The 21974-nt window shown below is 33.8% G+C and overlaps 1 protein-coding gene across 1 annotated transcript in view; it reads right to left on the bottom strand.

The window, feature by feature from the left end:
* Positions 1 to 21974, bottom strand: part of AGPS (alkylglycerone phosphate synthase) — a 135541-nt gene that overhangs the window by 13309 nt on the left and 100258 nt on the right. The window contains exons 15-19 of the mRNA XM_065931812.1: positions 16309 to 16378; positions 15411 to 15472; positions 11875 to 11964; positions 8512 to 8611; positions 6095 to 6152 (exon numbers count right to left, since the gene is read on the bottom strand). Of these exons, the coding sequence (XP_065787884.1) occupies positions 6095 to 6152; positions 8512 to 8611; positions 11875 to 11964; positions 15411 to 15472; positions 16309 to 16378 (380 nt within the window). The remainder of the gene's footprint in view (positions 1 to 6094; positions 6153 to 8511; positions 8612 to 11874; positions 11965 to 15410; positions 15473 to 16308; positions 16379 to 21974) is intronic.

The following is a 21974-nucleotide window of genomic DNA, read 5'->3' as shown; positions in this document are numbered from 1 at the left end:
AATCTGCATGTCTTTTATCTCACAGCATAGGTTTTTAACAAAGCTGATCTTTTGCTCATTACTTTGAGTAGTCTCTTTTTACTTTTAAAGTTCCTGACACTACTGGATTATGTCAAGACCACAAAAACGGCTATGAGCAGCTACCCCATAATTACTCTCTGAATAATGGGAAATAATTTTGGTTAGGTAAAGACATCAATATTTAAACTAAGACTGGTTATATTTAATCAAGATTTTTTTTGTTTCCTGACAAGGACTTAGGTATAATTTTAGCAAATGAACAACTTAAAAACTTAAGTCATAAATTGAAATTAAATATATGACTGACATAAACGCTGCTGTTTAAACTGACCAGCTCGTCAGTTACAAAAACAAGCACTATGAAGATTAAGTTAAGCAGGCTTTGTATTTCCTATAGCCTCCAGTTCCAGACTACATCTGTTTTCTTTGATACACAAAACCAGAGTTAAAATAGCTCCATTTATCACAGCATGATTGTAGGCAGACAAACCAGCCTGTCTGTTTCCAGATAGTGAAAGCGACTGTTATTAATCACAATTACAGGCCAAACTCTCTAAGAGAAATTGCATCAATATTCTCCCAACCCCCAGCCCTTCTACTCTTGAACTCAAAAATGGTACTGAGAATGTCATGACACTGCCTGAAGGTCAGTAACTAAAGATGCTACTATGAGGCTGCCTTGAGTTTTAAGTTTAGGATACATATTAAGGAAAACCTTTTCTACACATAAAAAGCGATCTTTCAAGAACTCTATTATTGATTAACTTTAGAAGGATAATTAAACCCACTCTATTTAAAATGTATATGGAAAGATTTCTGCTTGAAATAAACTAGGAAACTACACTGAATAGCATGGGATATTTGAAATTTACAAATTAGATGATTAACTTTAAGCGCAGAAGCATTTATGAAAATAGACATTTTTATAGCAAATTTTGCAGCCAACAGTGTGAAGAAAATTTATTGCTCTCATACAGATGGTAACAGAACCTCCTATAGAGTAAGACTAATCACAGGTTATAGATGAAAACGTTAAAATAACTGTTCAATCTTAGTCCTTGATAAGGATCTTTTTCATACTGTAACCCTGTTTTCAATGGTTACAGTAGAGGTTTAAGTATACAAACCAGAATTTCACTTGGTGCTGTCTACTTCTTTATTGTTTTTAAAAGGCTTATTGTTTTTTAAGCACCTACTATATATGCAAGACACTTTTGATGTTTACATACATTATCACACTTAAGTCTTACAATAATCCGAGGTAGGTACTATTCCCATTTTGCAGATGAGAAAATTGCAGTTCAGAGAATTAATTTCTCTAAGGTGATACAGCTAGCTAAGTATAGAGCCAAGAGTCAAATATAGATTTGATTCTGAAGTCTGTGTTCTTTCTCCTCTGTCTGTAAGCCTCTCAAACTTATATTTGCTTTAAGACAAAGCTTAAATGGAATCTTACATACATAATGCATCTAAGAAAGGAAACTAAAATGGCTGGTTGGGGAGTTATAGAGAAATGCATATTATTTTACCCTACTTTTCCACTAACTGACTCTACTAATATACTTTCTCAGAAATAATGTTATGGAATAAACTGAGCCTTTCCGTGATTAAGCATGACCCTTTATTCAAATAAGGCTTGTTTATTAAGCATTTGAAGCTAAATTAGCAAGGAGATTAATGCCATTCATGTTAATAAGAAATTAAGATGTTTAAGAATCTGCAAAACTGCCCAAAATTCTTTGAGCGCTTAGACACTTAACTAGTCACATAACATATTCATCGATTACCTACTTCTATGTAGAATAGTCAGACACTTTTCTAGGGATTGGGGAACACAGTGACAGACAAGATATAGTCAGTAACACCACTGAACTTACTCAAATGGGAAACACATAAACTATACAAGAGAACAGGGAAGATGCCTCTAAGAAAGTGACATTTTAATCAGAGATCTAAATGATGGGGAAAGTGAACATGCAAATATCTGGGGGAGGGGGCACAAGAGGAAGACCATCAGAAAGAGATGGAACAAACAGCAAAGAACTTTGAAGAGGAAGGGGGTTGATAGGTCTGAGAAACAGCAAGAAAGCCACTACTGCTATAGGGGGAAAGGAAGAGATGAAGAGGCAGAGATAAACACATAATGTATACCCTTGAAGAACCTGATATGGACATTGGATTTTATGTTGAACATGAGAAGAAAACCCTGAGTTTTAAAAAGACTACCCAGACAGCAAGAGAAAGAACAGTAGAGCAACAGGCGTGGAGGCAGACAGACCAGCAGAGAGCCTACTGTAGTTGTCCCAGAAGGAAAAAAACAGCAATTTAATGAGGGTGGTTTTGGTGACGCCTTCTGGTACTGGAGTCATCAGCATTAAGGACAGTGTTTTCAGTCCTGGGACTGAAGTAATCACTGAGAGAGTGAGGGGAACGTGGAGGAAGAAACTGGCTCTGGGCTGAACTCTGGAGCACGCCCATGTTTAAAAAGTATAAAAAAGGCAAGGTAGCAAAGGGAAAGCATCTTTTTATCAGAACATGTGAAAGATATTTTGTGTTCAGGCTTACTTAGTTTCTTTTTCTAAGCCATGGAGGAATCAAAGTGGTTTAGCATTTGTTTCCACACAGTCATCTTTCTGACTGTATGGAAAAAAAAGAGAGAGAGAGAAACGTGATAGAAAAAAAAGATTCCTTATTTAAATGAAGCAGAACCTCTCGATAAATATGCAACCAAACCTTGCTACATTCAAGTTCAAGATAGTAATTTCTATAATTAAACTATTTCATTGACCTTTGCGTCTTCAACAAATAAAGGCTTATAAACCTAGAACCTGAAAATGCACATAAATTATACAAGGAGCTTTATTGTAACATGATCTGACCTGCATTTGTTTTATTGCTTGCTACTGACAACATGTTAGAAACCTATAATCAGGAAGTACAAAAACAACCGGAAAGTCAAACTGACTTATGTGCAAGAACTTAGAAAACAATGAAATATTTATGATAAGGAAATTAAAATGTTAATTCATTTCTGTTTTAACATCTAAAGCAGAACAAGCAACTAAACTTAGGGTCAAAATTAAACAGAGCTATTACTTTATTTTAAAAGAGAAACAGTAATGTTTAGTATTTCTTCTCATATACTTTTAAAATCATGTGCCTCTTTTCAAAGGCGTTCAACTTAAACTTTTTTTAGCTTTTGACCTATTTTCACTATTTTGGGTTCTTAAGTCAGAGGACAAGAACACTGACATAGGAGGCCCTGAGTTCAAATTCAAATTCTAACAACTATTGCTCATACTTTGGTGTAAGCTACTGTACTCTCAGGGCCTTAATACTTAATTATCTTCATCCGAAAGAAAAGAACAGTATCTTTCCACAGCATTCTGATCAGGATTAAAGGAGACTGTCAAGCAGAGCACCTAGCAAATGCTTTATAAACATTAATTCCTTACCCTATTTTATCTCCCTCCTCTTTGATGTTTTAACATCTACAGTATTCACATGTTTATTAAAGTCACTCCTAAGGGCTTTTCAAAGAAGAGGGGGACTCTTATCTTGGTTTAAATATGATGATATCATAATCCTACCAGTTTTGATCAGCGGCTTTTTGAAATGCTATCATATTTTACTTTATGGAACTGTATGAAATGCTATCATATTTTACTTTATGGAACTGTAAGATCCTTCAAGAGAAGGACTACCACTCTTTGAAATGCTACCGTCTTGTGGACAAGTAATATTTATAATGTGGAAAACATATTATACAACAATGTTAAAAAGCATTAGGCATATCTGGTATCAAAAATATCCCAGAAGCTATTATTTACATTTTTTGCTCTGGAATCAAGAATTGAATGAGCATGATCTTTTGGTTAGTTAACGTTTACATCTTTCCAACTATTTTTAAATTAATTTCTATTTGTGTTCATTGACTAAATAATGGATTATCAATAATCAATCAATAACAAATACAATAAACTAATAATAAAACAGATTGTTAACCATAGCTTTAGACAAATAATAAAGTCTGTCTCAAATAAATTTGTACTAGAACTACTTAACTCTTTATTATTTTTAAATTTGTGTGTATTTTCTTTTTCTGTAATGACACCTTTGCCCATGTTATTTTAAGTATGTTTACACAGGTTCTGTTAAAGCCTACTAAGAAACTCTCAGCGTCTAGGGGGTATCTGAGTAAGCACTGATGGCCATTCGCATTTCATACACAGACACCAGTGGCTGGACCTGAATACCCTCATAGATCCCAGAGGCATAAAGTGTCATTGGTGAGAGAAAAAAAAACATTGGTTGCAGGTCATTTGGTCACTGCTAACTTCTGTAGAATTTATCGCACTGTAAAACCTGAGTAAACAGAGACCATACTCTCACAAATAAGGAAATTAGTTCACCTAACCTGATTATCTAACAATTAAACCTCGATTTCTATTCAGTACAAGATTTGGCTATTTTTACCCTCTTGTAGAATTACATGTCCTCTCATATTTACTATCACAAACAAGAATCCTACAGTTTCTTATCTCAAAGGAAAAAGTACACTTGTTGGCTGCTGACATCTATCAAAAGGCAAAATTGTTGGCTCTGGAAAGGAAAAAAATTTTTTTATTTAAGCAAGTAATTATAGCTAAATTATTTTGCTTCCTCCCTCTATTCAATTTAGAATTAAGAACATATTACTTCATGATATACTATGTAAAATTACTATGTAATTTCCTTGCAAAGTAGTAATATAGTGGCATCCTAAAAATATAAAAAAAATTTAAGTACTGTATATAGATTTCTGAACATTTTAAAGGAAGGTACAAAAAAAATCTAAGCACCTTTATGAAATACCTCATGTTTACATTTCCAAAATTAGGTTTAGACCTTTAGATTAATCAAAAGCTTTTAATTCCATTTAAGAGGTTTCTAATATCCAGTTTCTTCCCGTCTTCATTTTCATCATTCTAACATTCACTAGCATTTCCATCAAAAGGTAAAATATAGTAAGAGAAGGGAAACAGCAATTCATTCCCTGTAATGCTTATCAGTCAGCTAAGTTAGAAATTTATTTATGAAGCGTAAGAAAAAGTAAGGGGAATATAATAGAGTAAATCGATACAGTGATGCTGGGAACTATTTTTCTAATTCATTCATCCATATTAGCAATCTTCTTCAGGCCTGGCTGAATACAGATTCTCCACAGCTCACTATGTTTTCTACAAAAATTCTTTCAATGTTCTTACACACATGTATGGAAAGCTGGCTGGGGCCAATACTATTCTGGTGCTGGGAGAAATGAAACAGAAGTCCCTACTGAGGATCCTACTTTCCAGTAGAAGGAGATAGCTAACTATAATGTTAGATAATGCTAAATGCTACGATGGAAAATCAAATAGGAAGAGAGGGATACGGAGAATCCAGAATAGGAGTTGAATTTTTTCCAATCAGTGGTCATTTATCTTCATGCACTTCTCTAAAAAAACTACACATATCTATTTTTCTAGGCACCAATTTATATATTAAAAACACTGCTAGTAACATAGATAGACATATCATAATTTTTATTGGTGATATGATCAACTCTCCAGTAACTATAATGAACAAAGAGGAACACTATAACAGCATTAAAATCTTGAAAAAAGATTTTTTTCATATCCTGTCTTGATTAATCTGCTGAATTTTGAGTGGGTAGAACAGCTCTTCAATATATGGTACAACTGACTTTCAGCTACATTCCAGTAGTGGCTGAAAAACAGTCATGTAGGTTTCTTCCCCCTTTAAGAACTTTTACTATCAAGGTCAAATACCTCCCAGGTTGGCTGGGCTATCTTGGGTAACATGAAGTTCCTAAGAACTCAGAAGAAAGACCAGGTCTTGTTATACGGACAGGCTTGTCAAATCAAGCTTCAGCTGGTTACTACCACAACACAGGTGAACTCAGCGACAGACACAAAAACTTCCAAGATAAGATCTCTAGTGCTATCAAATTCCTCATAGTTCCAGCATTTTATCAAACCAAATATTTTAAACAGTAGGAATATCAGAAATTCTACCCCTCAAAAAAGAATACCTCCATGGTGATGCGACAGGCTCCCTCCATTAGCGAGGATTTCTTCTCTAGCAGCTGCCTGTATTTGGAAACAAAACAACAAACAGATCACTTTGTTGAAAGAGTAAGACTCAGCTCTCAAAGGAAGCACAAACTTTCTGGGTTAAATAATAAACGGGAAGTCTAATTTTCTTTTCTATTAGGTTAACTGTATTTTAAAAAGCAACTAAAATATGCAGCCTAGCTTTATAAGTTTCTTCCTAGTGAACAGTCACAAATTCTACAATTGTTACTTTAAGATTCTAGAAAAGAAACAGAAGGAAAATAATGAATTTAGCAGCTTAACTAAATGATTAAAAACAATTTTAAAAAGTTTTGTAAGGAGTCACGTCCTACTCTGAAGTAAACATCTCACGATACCAACAAACATTTATTGACTGCTTATGGTATGTCAAGAAAAGTAAAAAGTAATTTACCTACAATAATTCATTTATTTTCACTAAAGCCAGATGGAATAATTACTTTTATTCCTATTTCACAGATAAAGAAAACAAAGTTTAGGTGGTTAAATTACTCACCTAACATCATACAGTGTACACAGACTCAAGATTTCTTACAAAACTATCAGGGATTAATGATAAAAGAAACTCTGATGGAGAACATTTGTTAGGTCAATGTGTGCTCAGTGGCTCAGTTGTCTTCGACTCTTTGAGACCCCATGGACTGTAGCCCACCAGGCTACTCTATCCATGGGATTCTCTAGGCAAGAATACTGGAGTGGGCTACAATGTCCTCCTCCAAGGGATCTTCCCAACCCAGGGATTGAACCCACACCTCCTGCATCTCCTGCACTGGTAGGCAGATTCTTTACCAATAGTACCACCTGGGAAGTCCTTGCTTTGGGACAAATAACTTGTCAGGCTTCTGGATATCTAAATGTGTGTGTGTGTTTGGAGGGGTGGAGGAGGGTGGGGGCAGGTCCTTGTTTTATCCTCGTAACATGTTAGGCTCTAATTAGTCTCCTTATAAAGCAGGAAGTTTAGAAAGATAAAGAATGGCTGAAGTACAGGGTGAAAAAAGGGTTACATTAACTGGAATTACACTCAATTACTCATGAATGTGTAGCAGATATGAGGTAAAATCCCTACAGTGCCATGTAACTCTCAGAATTACTTGGATGTGTATAAACCATCAGTTAGGCCACAGTAGAGGAGGCCCTCTCTTCAGGACTGACATCTCATTGCGAAGCAACTTATAAGACCCCTCATCACTTAGCATTTAGGGTTTTTCAAATGAATCATATGTATGCTCACCCTATTCTAAGAGACTGTATCTTCTAACAAATTATTTTAAGCAAAGCAATAATTATTTGAAACCAGGAGCACTTATAGAGAATGACTGTTTGGCTCGTGAAAGAAGGAATACTTTCACTTCTGTAGTATTAATACTGTGGGGAAGGGGCCTCTGAGTAGCTAGAGGACAATATGAAGACACTAAAAGGCTAAAGGGATAGGAGAGGACTCAATCTTTTCAGGATGACAGATATGCTCGTTATTTTGATTGGGGTGATTTCATAGGTGCCTACATATGTCAAAACCCATGAAACTGTACACCTCATAGGCTGTTTACTATATTTCAATTATACCTCAGAAAAGCTGGGTTTTGTTTCAGTTTTTAAAAAAGGAGGCCTCAGAGGGAGCCAACCAAACCCTGTCTGTGGTTTGCATCTAAAAGTGTGCCACTGAAAATCATCCTGTGGTACTATCTCTGGCAGGCAGGATACAGAGTTAATATGAGGACACCTGAGGCTTTAACAAACCCAGGCTCCTCCCACTTCCTCCATACTCTAGTCTGTTTCTTCAACTTCAGGCATTCTTGTCATGAGAAATATTGATTATCAAACAGAGGGCTTGATAACAATTAGAAGCTTGAGGTTATTTAAGAAATGTAATAGAAACTACTAGCAAATGAACCTCAAAGCCTGACATATAACTTTAATTTTTTAATTAAAATCAATTAAAATATAAACTGAAATTACAGCAACATCGACCAAGAGTTTTAGAGTTGCTGACCTCTAAAACTGTTCAGTTTTAGAGCAGTCACCATCTAGAGCTGCGTGGGCTGCCAGAGTGCTATCAATGACCCCTATAGTCTTTATCATTTAATCAGGTATTATATAAGTAATAATGAAAGAATCACAGGCCACAGAATATTAATTATAGAATATTAATTATAGTATGTGTAGGGAATATACATTTTAGACTTCTAATTCAGCACTCAATCCAGTGCAAAAATTATGTTTTTCATTTCTCTGGGCTATCACCAAGGTAAACCACAAGTTATTAAAAGAGAGTCAAACTAAAATCCGCAAGTTGACAGTAAAGTTTATTTAAATTAATAAAAGAATATAAGAGCTATATTCATTTAGGCAAAATTACCTCAGTTTGTTCAAACACAGCCAGTGGGTCACTGATTCCCCTGTAGTTAAAGGCAAAGTAGAAATAGATACATGCACCTGCATCATAAGTCTGTGTCACCCTAAAAAACAAACAGACAAAAATCCCCCACAAGGCATTAAGTGAAATCAGATTCAATATCTAGAAACTTAAAGGCAGTATTGTCTGAATGATTTGCTTAATATATAATCTCATTCTCTACCAACCCTCCTACTCCATAAAAGGAAAACAGATTTGCTAGATAAAGGATACCAACAAACTATTTGTACTATTTTCATAACTTTTTTGGTGAGTCTGGACTGTTATCCCAAAAAGTTTTAAAATTTTAAGATGATGTAAATATTTCTCCAATTAGCCTGAAATAAACAAAAATTTCACTTACTCAGAAAGGAAATTTTTTTTTTTTTACAAAGTATATTGCAGTTACAGGCAGCTCCAAAACAGCCCTCATGGAACTTGGTGATCCCTTACAAGCCTTCTAAACTTCCTCAAAGTTAAGAGAAATAAATAGGAGAACTTAAAACTAAGAAACAAGAAAAATGTTCAAATACCAGAAGTGATTGGGTAAAATACAACATCTTCACCAAGTTCACATGAATAAGCTAGTAATGACTTTGAAAACAAAGTGAAAGACACAAAGCCCTAAGACAGCGTCTCTGAAGGGTTTACGCTCTAGGCCCCACATGTGAGGATACTGTACGTGTGTTTGCAAAAGATACCAAGAATGTTAGATTAACAAATCATATACATGATATATATTTGGGCTTTGAAAATGCAAGTAGGTGAAGCAGTTAAAAGGGAGCTAAGGTAATCATAGTCAGATCTCTGAAAACAATTTACAGAGGTTCCCACAAAGAATTTAATTCAACAGAAGGAGCAAATATAGAGGAAATACTCTTTTTTTACTACACAATACAAATAGAATCTAATCTAAAATTTTAATGGCCTTTTAGGCCAAATGTTAGGTGCCTGAGAACAGAAGAAATGTACTGTTTAACAATGCTACTGTCAATTTGCCAGCTGTGTGTTTCTCCTAGTGTTAATTCACACCCATAAAAAAGATCCCTGAATGTTTACATTTCAAGTACCAGATTTACAAAGTGTAAGACAAATTGGAGAACCATGTTAACCACAAGGGCACTATCACTACAAATGACCACGTTTAAAGAATACAGAATGAAATGAGTTTACAGCAATTAGAAAATATGTATCACTCACATGAGAATCATCAATATCAATAAACAGAAAATATAATTAATATTAGTAGAACACTGCCACCTTCCCACAAACCCAGGATCTATATTACACAATTCAGTTTTCAATAGAGAGGTAGGCTTCTAAAATTATAGTAAAGCTTGATTGATCAGTATCTCAAACAAAGTAGAAATAACATTTTTTGAAAAACCTTAATTTGGGACCATTTCAGAAAATGACTTAGAACTAAAACCTATTAACAGCTCAATTCTATCACTTAAAACACTTAAATACCAATGTCTTTCAAAATCAACTGAACAAGAGATAGTGTTGCTGCCAAAGTTGTTACATTATTCTTTAATTTCTAAAAAAAAAAAAAAGTGTGCTATATACTTTTCGAAGTACTGTACTTATGTTAGACTCACTGGCTAGTAATCTCTTACCACAAAATTTGTTCAGAAAATTTAGGGTTAGAATTCCAATACACAAAATAATTTTTAAAAGACAGAAATGAAGTAAAATCAGTAAATGCACACTACAGCTGAATTCTTTTCCTTAGAATCTTTGATTTCAATGAAATCTATAACTATTTTAATTTCAGAATAGCTTTTTAAAAAATGATTTAAAAAGTCCATCTCACACATTCAAATGTTTACACTCAACACAGAATAATCTCCTTAGCCCTTATTAATCAGCCCAAATCAAACTCAACTAAAATTAAACTCTACTTAAATGTTAGTTTAATCAAGTATGTGCTATTAAAACTATATTTAAAACTCCTATTTAGCGAAACACTCAATTAACTTAGACTTTGCACATTCTAAACTTTGGTTTTATAAGATAATCATAGAAGCTAAAGCATTAGGCTTTTATCAGAAAATCCTTAAAAAAACAGCCACAGAATAAATTACATATGATCAATTCAGAATATATATATAACAATTCTATCCCCCTGCAGTACAATACATAATGAAGATCCTTAGGCCTTATGAGTACCATTTAAAGAACCTAGATTTAAGTGTTATTACAGAAGGTGTCCTAAAGACAAAATATTTTACTTCCCAGTCACTTTCAGTAAGTAATAGTTTATCACAATGGTAGTCTCATAATGGAAGGGGAGATCTCAAAAGATGCTGAACAGGGAAGAAGGATAGAAGAAGGAAGAAAGGATATCTGTTAAGCTGAGGTTTGGCATAACAAAAGAATAAAAAAATCCTCAACTCAACAAGAATACACCCTATTATTTTAAATGCTTTAACTTTTACTACTAATAAATGACTTTTGGATTAGTGGGCCCGATTTGTTCTCAGTTTTATAATACGCGGCCTGACAGACTAGACAGGTAGGCCTCTTATTCTGTGAGTTCACAGAGAAAATTAGTATCAAAAGACTGGACACAAAGTGCCCCTTCTCAAGAAAACATCCTTTGGGTCTGCTGCTATTTAAGAGGACAAGATTATTAGTTAACTGTGATCCAATATGGATCATAACTGTCCCATGTGGAAGACATTAGCCATATGTGTCACTGTAAATTTAAATTATTTGAATTAATGAAGTTTAAAATTCAGGTCCACAGTCACACTAGCCACATTGCAACAGCTCAACAGCCACATGTGGCTTGTGGCTACCATACTGGATAGGACAGATATAGAACATTTCCATCATCACAGAAAGACCTATTAGAGAGCAATGAGTTAATCTTCATTTGGGTCTTCTGGCTCCACTCATCCCTACATTCCATACCCAATGTTTTAATCAACAACCGACAAAGTGGTTAAAATGCTTTTTCTCTATTAGAGAAAGAGCTATATTGAATGTGTTTGTAATTTACAGTTTCTTGACTACCTATGAAATGTATAGTTGCAATGAATGAAGAAGTCCAGGAGTTCAGACATTTGACTACCATCGTGCTGTCCCGACAGGGCGGAAGGCTCAGCTGTGGAAGGGAGTTCTACTTCTGTTGGGCTCAGGACCACTGTAAAAATCCTAGTTGCACAGTCCTAATAAGTCACTAACACGGCAAGTGGAGTTTAGGAAAGCCTGCTAAGTGGAAGAGACTGAAGCTTTTCCTCGGCTCACAAATTACACTTTTCGATTAATTTTAAAAAGTTTTTTCAGAAGAAGTAGTATAAGAACAACAAAAAAACTCACCTGCATGTAGAAAGAGGAGCAAACTGAACACCTTTCTCTTTGCATTCCCTTGTTATTCTTTCTTTTACATTTCTACAGAGATCTACAACCCTAGAAAACAAGAATGGAATATAATATTAAGTTTTCATGTAAGTTTTAAAAATTCTAATAATTGCTGGTTTATCAGCACATTTCATGTCAAAAATTCTCTTAAAGTTTTATGTTTATTCCTTCAAGAATGAACAAGAGTCATGATCATTCAAACTGAGCCTTCCTTTCAAAAATTCAAGGGAGCAAAGTCCTTCCCCTTTTTGTCACAGGAAAGACAGAAGTCAGAGGAGCATACTCAGGTCTCCTAAAGATAAGTTTTCTACTCTAAGAAAAGTTCAATTTTGAAATAAATTTAACTGTAAGATTTTAAAAACTTTTTAAAAAGTTCTAAAGAAAATGTTAATGAAAATTCAATTTGGGTTATGGGAATATCCCAGTTGGTGCTAGAGGTAAAGATTCCACCCACCGATGCAGGAGACGCAGGTTTGACCCCTGGGTTGGGAAGAACCCCTGGAGGAGGAAAGTCAACCCACTCCAATATTCTTGCCTGGAAAATTCCATGGACACAGGAGCCTGATGGGCTACAGTCCATGGGGTCACAAAGAGTCTAACATGACTGACCATGTGCATCCACGTGCATGCACGACCACCCCACCCCACATACACACAATCTATTCCCATGTCTAAGAAGTCTTCCTTAATTTAAAAAGAATTTCATTACTAATCACACTATTATACCAAATGTTCAATAGATTATTTTCAAGCACTAGGCTAAAATCCAGCTCAACAAAGACTTACTGAATACAAACTATGTGTAAAGTTATGCCAGACTATTTAATATTAGAAGTCAATGAAAACAGAAAAGCGAGGCACAGTTCTTAAAGGGGAGGGAAGACTGGCAATATTTAACAATATTAATCTATTTTTTAATGTGAGTTGTAACATATTTTTATAACCATATATTTTGTTTTATCTGGAAAATAAGACTCAAAGTATACATAAGGCATTTTATCCTCCAATAAATATGGTGGCTACATATTGATGATGATTCTGTGTTTTAAACCTTGGTCTTTAGAACAGAAAAGATGACCAAAAGTTACCTATATTTCCAATAAGAATGAAGAATATATAATTAAAATATAAATATGAAAAAGGTTGTAGTGTTTTATTAGCACGTCAATTTTATAAATATAGTGTGTAAAAATTATATAAATTCTGACTTTACAAAACACTGAAGTTAAATTCTGTTTTATTTTGTGAGAGCTGAAGGCAGATAAATAAAATCTGCTTAACCTTAATATCTATAGGAGTTAATGTGCATTAAAAATTTATAAAGGTAACAAGTTCTTTATTATGACTCTAGAAAATGGAATTTATGTACTACTTGAATGAGATACTTTTTAGAAATTATTTGTATGGAAGAAGTTCTAAAAGTATCTTCTCACAAAGTGCACGAAAAGGTCAATACAGTCCATTTGGACCAATCACTACTTATGAGGCAAACATAACTGTGTATACTTTTAAATTCTTACCTGACCTTATTAGCTAATTTAACACTACTGACCATTTCTTCCTTGAAAAAAACTTCCCTTGGCTCCTCTCACAGCACTGGTTTTCCTCCAGATCTTCTAGACTGTATTCCTCAATTTCTTTTGTTAACTCTTATTTGGATGACTTAAATGAATCCTTTGTTTGTACCCCTTAAATGTTGGGGTTCCCTGGCGTTCTTTCTCAGGCCTTCTTTTCTCCTTCATTCATTTACCTGAAAATGTATCTGCTCCTTTGGTTTTAATCACAAATCTCAAGCTGGTATCTCTAAAGTCTTCTAATCTCCAACTTGGATCTCTTAAGCAGCTATTTTTATAGGCTACATTCTAACACTATACCAGAGTTCATTCACCAGACTTTATACAGAATATACACTGAGCACCTAACAGGTGCAGTCACTGTGCTAAGGCCACAGAGGAACACATAAAAACTAGTAAGACCAAAAATCCCTTAAGAGATTTATGCACAAAAAGGCCAAGCAATCTAATAATGTGTGAGGGTTGAAGACTCCAATCCCATGGTTTGCTGCTAAATACGGTCTCTACCTAGCTAAAGGTTTAAGAGAAAGCAAGTTACTAAATGGTAACAAGTAAATTTTATGTCAAGAATACAGCTGCTTTGTCTTAGTTTTATTTATTAATAACTTTAACTGAAGACATTGTTTTAAATGAAAACTAATCAAGTATGTAGCCCTGTATAAAAGAGATACAGTCAGTGAGTTGAAAAAATATGTCAGAATATACAAGGAAAGGATAAAGAAAAATGAAGAAAGTGCATGATCAGTTTCACGGTTGTAAGAGTTTAAAGACAAAAGGGAAATCATCAGTTAGCAGGAATTGATGACAAGGAAACTCATAATACTGAAGAAGTAATACTACACTAACCCATTTTCCCCAGTAAGGAAAAGTATTAAAGACTAAAGTGGTCTCTGAGACAACTATGAACAGCTCCCAAACTATATCTGCTGTTCAAAAGTGTCAGATGTGGATGAGGTGATGATTCTTTTTATTTATAAGATTTACTCCCCCTATTGAAATTTAGCATCCAAAACTGAATGCTATGAACAACAGACTAATACTCTAAATTTGATTACTATCTTTCAGTGCATGGAGTATTAGCATCAATACACTGAAGTCAAAACTCACAGTAGATGAAGACAATGTAGAAAAGTAAAAAGTTTTCTGGGGGAGGAGAAAAAATCAGGTTAAGGTCAAACAAAGATGTTAAGGTAGGTAACACTTAACAGGTATGTTCAGTGGGATTTGTTGTATCTTATATGCTTTATTACAGATTTAAAATAATAAATTTTATAAAGAAAAAGTAAAATATACTTAGAATAAAAACGAACTAACAATTTCAAGAATTTCCTATTACTGAATGAGTTAACTCACAGGTCTATTTTTAATAAAACCATTTCACATTTCCCAATCAGCTTTTATTATATTTCCCTAACCAATATTTGTATGTATACGTGTATATAATTTTAAAACAGAAATTATACATAGCTTCCTAAAATTGGATTTCTTTCAGAAATCACTTAAATTCAAGCTAAGATCTTGCTTAATAGTACACATACAAATATCAAAAGCTAAATGATATATTACAATAGAAGGTTATATTTTGGGGAGACTTTCTAGAGAACATTTAAGCATATTAACCATTTAAGAATTTAAATCAAAGCTAAGTCAAATCACATCATGACATTTAGTGTTCAATAAAATTCTTTAAAATGTAAATTTCAGTAATACCATCCTTCTATGGGGCATGGACAAATCTAAAATTTTTTAAATGGCTTGCAAATATGACATTCTGATGAAGACACTAAATAAAAGTGACTACCTTCTTTTAAGGCTTCTTTACAAAATTTTAGAAGTTTACATATTCACACACAAAGATAAATTACTCCAGCAACTTATATGGCATATTTTAATAATATCAGGCATTTTGTTTCATTTTACCTGTCCCAAGGAACAGAAGTCTCAAACGATTCTCCTAATACATAGTATTCCAAACCCAAATCCTGTTAAGACATATACACAAAAATCAAGCAATTATAAAAGATGCAGAAGTCCATGGTATTAGTAGTATTTCTTGTTCATTGTTAGTACTTCATGTTTCTAATTTAACCTTCTGGACTCTTTACAATCTACCTCAAAAGAGTACAGGAAAGTGGCCCCAAGTCCGAGATACAACCTCCAGGAGGACAGAACTCTGTCTTGTTTTCCTCTGTGCCCTTGGCACAGGTAGAGTGCCTGAAACATGGTAGGAACGCAAACATTTGTCCAATGAATGCAGCTCTATCCAGGAACTGCCTATGTACACGCAGAGAACACTAGCAGGATACATTTTAGTGGCCTAAATAAATAGCGAATTGACCAATACCAAAAAGTGATCATTAGGATCAAAGGAGCAGGGAGATAGGGAAGTCATGGGCAGAGGGGACTAGAGAAAAGAAAAGATATCTTCTTCAAATCAACTTTTCTTTAAAAATAAAGTCAAGAATAGAGTGTTTCTCTTTGTAGTGACTAAATAGATAAAACACCTGGATCCATCTTGGCTAGGAAAATATATTTTATAGCATATAAAATATATTGCTTATATAATAAGTAACTTATAATACTAAATTTTTTACCTGGAGTACAATTCTGTTCTAATATCAAAACTGCAAAGAGTCATAAGCCACCACAGAAGTGCAAAGGTATGAAAGAAAACTTCATAAAGTAGAAAAATCATAGACTCATGTCCATGTTAAATTACAACAGGTTAAAATTTAAGAAAATAAACTTTTATTCACTTAAAATAAGAAAATGTATTGTTTGCAAGATAAATTGACAAGGGAAATATGAGATAACTTACTCGAAGGTATGCAATGACATAGGTCAACATATAACCTCTCTGTCCATTATCTTCTCCAGCTGCCAATCCCCTGTAATTAAAAAACGAACTGTCAATATATCTCAGATGAACTATTAAAAACAAATAATACTAACCAAACTGATCAATACCTCAAGATAACTGCTTATAAGATTAACAAAGATTACATTACATCTCATTTTAATTTCAATCTCATTTATCATAAAGTTATAAAATGTGCTATCAAGAGAATAGGCTTGGACAACAAAAGTATTTTTAATATTCAGTTTAGTAATTAATTTCAAACTTTTATAGCCACCAAACTAGTAAACCTGAGTGATATAAACTCAGTCAATTCTATTCAGACTGTAAAAAGAACAGAGACTTAGCCATGAGAAATAAGCTTAAATAATCTTCACAAGGACAAGATACTTAAAATATTATTTTACTAATATTCTAATCTGTATATTCATGTATTATAGTCTTATTCATATATAAAGATTTGTAATGAATGACTACTATCTTCTAACACCAAGAAGTTTCTTGAATACTTGACATATAGCATCTGGAATATTAGACATGGTGTTTACTTTATGGGACTTATCATTTAAAAGACAGACAAAACATATTTATACAGATATATTAAAATTTACGAAGCATCATACAGATCCATTTCAACTGGAAAGTAATTTTATACACAGAAGATGTATTTGGTGATCTAGTTAGAATTACTCCCATATAATGTATATTTCAGTCCAAGTATTCTATTTTGTTAAAGTCATTCTAATTTTAAAAGACTAGGAATGACTGATTTCCATTACCTTCAATAGAGTCTTTGATTTTGCTTTTTTCCACCACTAGGCAGAAATTAAAATTTAAGTAGTTTTAGTCAACTAAATAAAACTTACCCCAAACTCTCAAAGCACCCACTAAAAATCCCTCAATAAAAATAAACGGAAAAATATCTTTTCTTGTGGTTTTCTTGGGCCAGGATTGAGGGTTAACTTTTATGTCTCTCTTCTCAATACACTAGGAGATTCCCTGATAGCTCAGATGATCAAGAATCCACCTGCAATGCAGGAGACCTGGATTCAATCCCTGGGTTGGGAAGATACCCTGGAGAAGGAATGGCTACCCATTCCAGTATTCTTGCCTGGAGAATTCCATGGACAGAGGAGCCTGGAGGGCTACAGTCCATGGGGTCATAAACAGTTCGACATGACTGAGCAATCAAGCACATATGCCTCCAGGAGATCTTTCCAACCTAGGGATCAAACCCACATCTCCTGAGGAAATACTGCAAGGCAATTTTAAGCTAGGATATATTGGCTAGATGAGATATGCCAGTATTATAATTGGATACACATAAATTAGTATCATCCAGAAGGAGTAGTAAAGACTTAATAGGAACACCTTTAGTCTAGAACTACATGGGAACAGGGTATAATGAAATGAAGGGGAGGTGTTTAGTAGTAGAATGTTGATGGGCAAGGAAAACAACTTACATCAAGCAGCTGAGATTGAAAAGTAAGGAGAAACAGAAGACTGTTCTGGGTTAGATGCGTATGGATATGAGGTTGGGGTAGGGTGTCAAATAAAGTTCCAAAACAAAAAGGAAATTGCCACAGAAAATTGCTGTGGCAAGTGCTTGGAAAAAAACAGATGAACCCAGAGAAGGAAATGGCAACCCACTCCAGTATTCTTGGCTAGAAAACCCCACGGAAAGAGGAGCCGGGCAGGCTACAGTCCATGGAGTTGCAAAGAGTTGGACATGATTGAGTAACTAACACTTGAACAGTGTAGCATATGTAACCAGGAGCAAAAGAAATACAGAAGTAGATACTAATACATTTGTAAACTTACTACATCATAGTTTCGACAACAAAAATCATTGGCAAAGAGAAAGATTAAGTGCTCCTTGGAAATTCACTCATTGAAATGATAATGATGGTAGTAGCCTTTAAAGAGCAGATTTTTAAGTGATTACTACTTTTTCTCTGTTCATTTTTTAAACAATAAGCATATTTAAAATATCATGAAGTTATCAAAATTGTGGGTAAAATAACAGGATAAACAATATTCAAAATGTATATACATTTAATAAAATCATGACAAATTAAATTAAAAAACTAAAATAAAAACAGATGAACCCATACCTCAGGTAGATATGAATTGGAGTCAGACACTGACTCCTGGAGAGGAAAAACCCTATTGACAGAAGAAACAGACACAGTTCACGTAGAGGAGAGTGAAGACTAGGAAAGGGTGTAAGAGACCGTTGCTGGGAATCTTTGAGAAGCTGCATTCTGAGTATGTACTTGGTGAGAAGTAAGAGGTGTAAACAGTTAGCAGACCTGTCTATCATTTTAATATCTGGCCTACTGATATACACAATAGCATCTATATATATCAGGATGAGAAAGAGTTCAACTTTGCAGTCCCAGGTCAAAGCTATTTATCTTTAGATACTCTTCTAAATCCGACAAAGGGAAAAAAGAATCTGTTTCACTTGGAATCTAGTACAACAAACTACAGAAATATGCATTTTTTTTTAATCTAAAGCAGGAAAAAACTAGATATCCATTCTAAACCCATAAACCCCTGCAAAGAAAAGCTGTTCTGGCTCTGCTTTTCTGAATCACAGGTTTCCCTGCAAATTTAGCTTTTTGGAAGCTCTATTTTTTTTTAAGGCTTTCAGAATTACTTTAAGCTACTTAAAGTGTCTCACCAGCCAGAATTACTTTAAGATACAATATATAAATCATAGTAGGACTTAGATTAAATGTTTGCAACTTGCCACTTTTGCAGCCATTTCAAAAAACTATACTTAATTTCAACTGCCTTATGTTATCCATCCCCTACTTCTTACCCTTCTACCACAAATTTTAAATATCAATTAACACGATTCTTAAACAAATTTAAAGCTGTTTCATGAAGAAGGACTAGGAAGACTATTGAAAGAGGAATGAGACAATTTTTTAATATAAAACAGCCATCTGGTGAACCTAATCATTCACGTTAAATTATGTCAAACAACTTAAGCACTTTAAAAGTAACAATTTAAGTATAACCCTTTAAAAACCAGCCCAGGTTGGATGCATGAGACAAGTGCTCGGGCCTGGTGCACTGGGAAGACCCAGAAGGAGCGGGTAGAGAGGGAGGTGGGAGGGAGGATTGGGATGGGGAATACATGTAGATCCATGGCTAATTGAAGTCAATGTATGACAAAAACCACTACAATATTGTAAAGTAATTAGCCTCCAACTAATAAAAATAAATGAAAAAAAAAAACAGTAATATATTACCTTAAGTTCTATGCTAAATATCAACACATCTGTCACGGTTGGTGACAGGTAATGTTTATTCTGCTTAGCTCTTAAAGAATTTAAAATATGTCACCAGCAAACATAGATAAACAACCAGAGTATGATTGTTCAACATTTGCTATTATATTCTGTTGGATCATATGTGTTCAAAGGTATTTAACAGTGTTTGGGTGGGAGTGGAAGGCAAAAAGGTAAACTGCTAAGATAATACACAAAAAAAGTTCTCAACTGTGGTGGAGACAGAGGATAAGACAAAAGAACAGAAAACAAAGTATAGATTAACAAAGCCCTAATTCAAAATAAAATACATAAGCTAAACTAACTTATTAAAACTTCATTAGAGAGAAACTTAGTGATGCTTTCCTTCAGCTAATCATGTAGGAGAAATGACTGAGGAATAAGAGTTGGCAGGGTAGCATCTTAAATAAAAATATCCTTGAATCTTCAGTGGCTGAAACAAAGAACTAGTGCCTAGAGAAAACGAGGGAAAAACCAGGACTTCTACTAGAAAACCACATGAAGATATAAGTATCAAAAAATCAAAAGAGCCCTAAGTAATCTGCCTAGAGATAGCATGGAGTTGTTCAACAGACTTCTTCATCTAAATGAAGGGCACCAGATGAAAGTATACTACAAAACTAATTACAAAACATAATTAAGAAGTCACAAATAATAGCAAAGAAAAAAATACACTCCAAGCAGGGTCTAAGTTTTTAATGCTTTACCATTGCTTTAAATAGATATCTCATTTTCTATAATCTATTTTTAATGGATGAATCTGATACAAATTTTTTTTAGTATAAACAAATTGCTGGAATTAAATCAGTAGTCCTGGGTCTCACTATCAGTATCTAAAGAGAGCCGAATCATCTTAGGATTCACTCTTACTTTTAAGTTGTAAGTTGGCTGATGTTATATGAGAAAAACAAAACTGGCATTACATGAAAAGCCAGTTCACCACAGCTGGTAGTTCAAATTAAATAAAACTGACAAAACGGTTCAGATAAATACCTAAAGATTAAAACACACAGTTTTAAAAATAGGGCAACACAGTAATCAGGCATAAATAAAGTAGAATAAAAGATGTCAGGGGAAAATAAAGTATTCTGGTTTCATTAATCCTTTCAGCAAATATTTAATCAAGCATATAGTATATATACCAGGCATCAATGGTGATGTCCCAAGAGACAGGTCATGCCCTATAAAAATTATGTGTGCATTAGGACAAAAAGGTCTTTTGTCACCATCCTATACCCAGTCTAACAGGAAATGTGCCACATTAACTAGTAATGATTTGCTGACTACCTGAACTGAGATTATAATTATAGATTCTACAAAGTGCAATTTTTGTGTGTCCGTACAGAAGTGGGGGTGGGAAATAGCAAGGTGAACGTAAGCAAATTTAACCTTACAAACAATGATTAAAACATTAAAGCATCCATTTCCCTAAAAATGACTCTGGAAATTTTTTGAAATCCCAAATAAATATTTAAGTATATAAAGAAATAAATTTTTAAAGTTTCAATGTCTAATATTTAAGACTAAGTAGATACGTAATATTTAATTTATAAATAAAAGGTTTTCATTTGAATCTCCTTAATTGTTTCTCGCTAATATCATGGGTTTAAAGAAAAAAGTTTTCAAATCAAATTGCATATGTACTCCACATAACTTGGAAAGAAAAAAAATATGTACATGTACATTTCAAAAAATTTCAGAGTTAACCTGATATCCAAGCCAACCACTCATTAAATGAGTCTTTATAGTACTCTTAATTAATTTGGTTAAAACATCAATAGTTCCCAAAAAGTACTAAGGAGAAGAAAAAGTGAAAGATTAATGAATTTCAGCTTTTACTAAAAAAAGTATAATTCCACTAGCCAATTTTAGAAGAGGACAAAAATAAAACTGGAAGATTATTTTGTAATAATCAAGCACAACTCAAAGGTAAACTAAAAATTAAGCCCGAGATCTTTTTCTAAGAATACTACACTTTAATACTAAGTTCAGAAAACCCTAAAGACAAAGGACTGAATATTATACGTGAGGAAAGCAAATAAAAGCGGAGCATTCTAAGACACATGGTCCAAATTAAGTGTTCATTTGTTCTCATAAAGAACAGCAAAAAAGGTGGGGGGGGGGTAAAAGTAAATATTTACACAGAACCCAGATTAAAGATAATGTATGTGATATATTTTAACCTCTGAAATTAGGGAGAAAAAAAAAGACTGGAATCCAGAAAACTGTCAGTTTATTATGTACTTAAAAATGAAAGGAAGAAAATGTAGTCCTGATAAATGGCATTTTCACTATAGTTCTCATCCATCAATCTTATAATCCATC

This window comes from Muntiacus reevesi, chromosome 3, assembly GCF_963930625.1.
Source record: "Muntiacus reevesi chromosome 3, mMunRee1.1, whole genome shotgun sequence".
Classification (NCBI taxonomy): Eukaryota; Metazoa; Chordata; class Mammalia; order Artiodactyla; family Cervidae; genus Muntiacus; species Muntiacus reevesi.
This window is presented reverse-complemented; position numbering and strand designations above follow the sequence as displayed.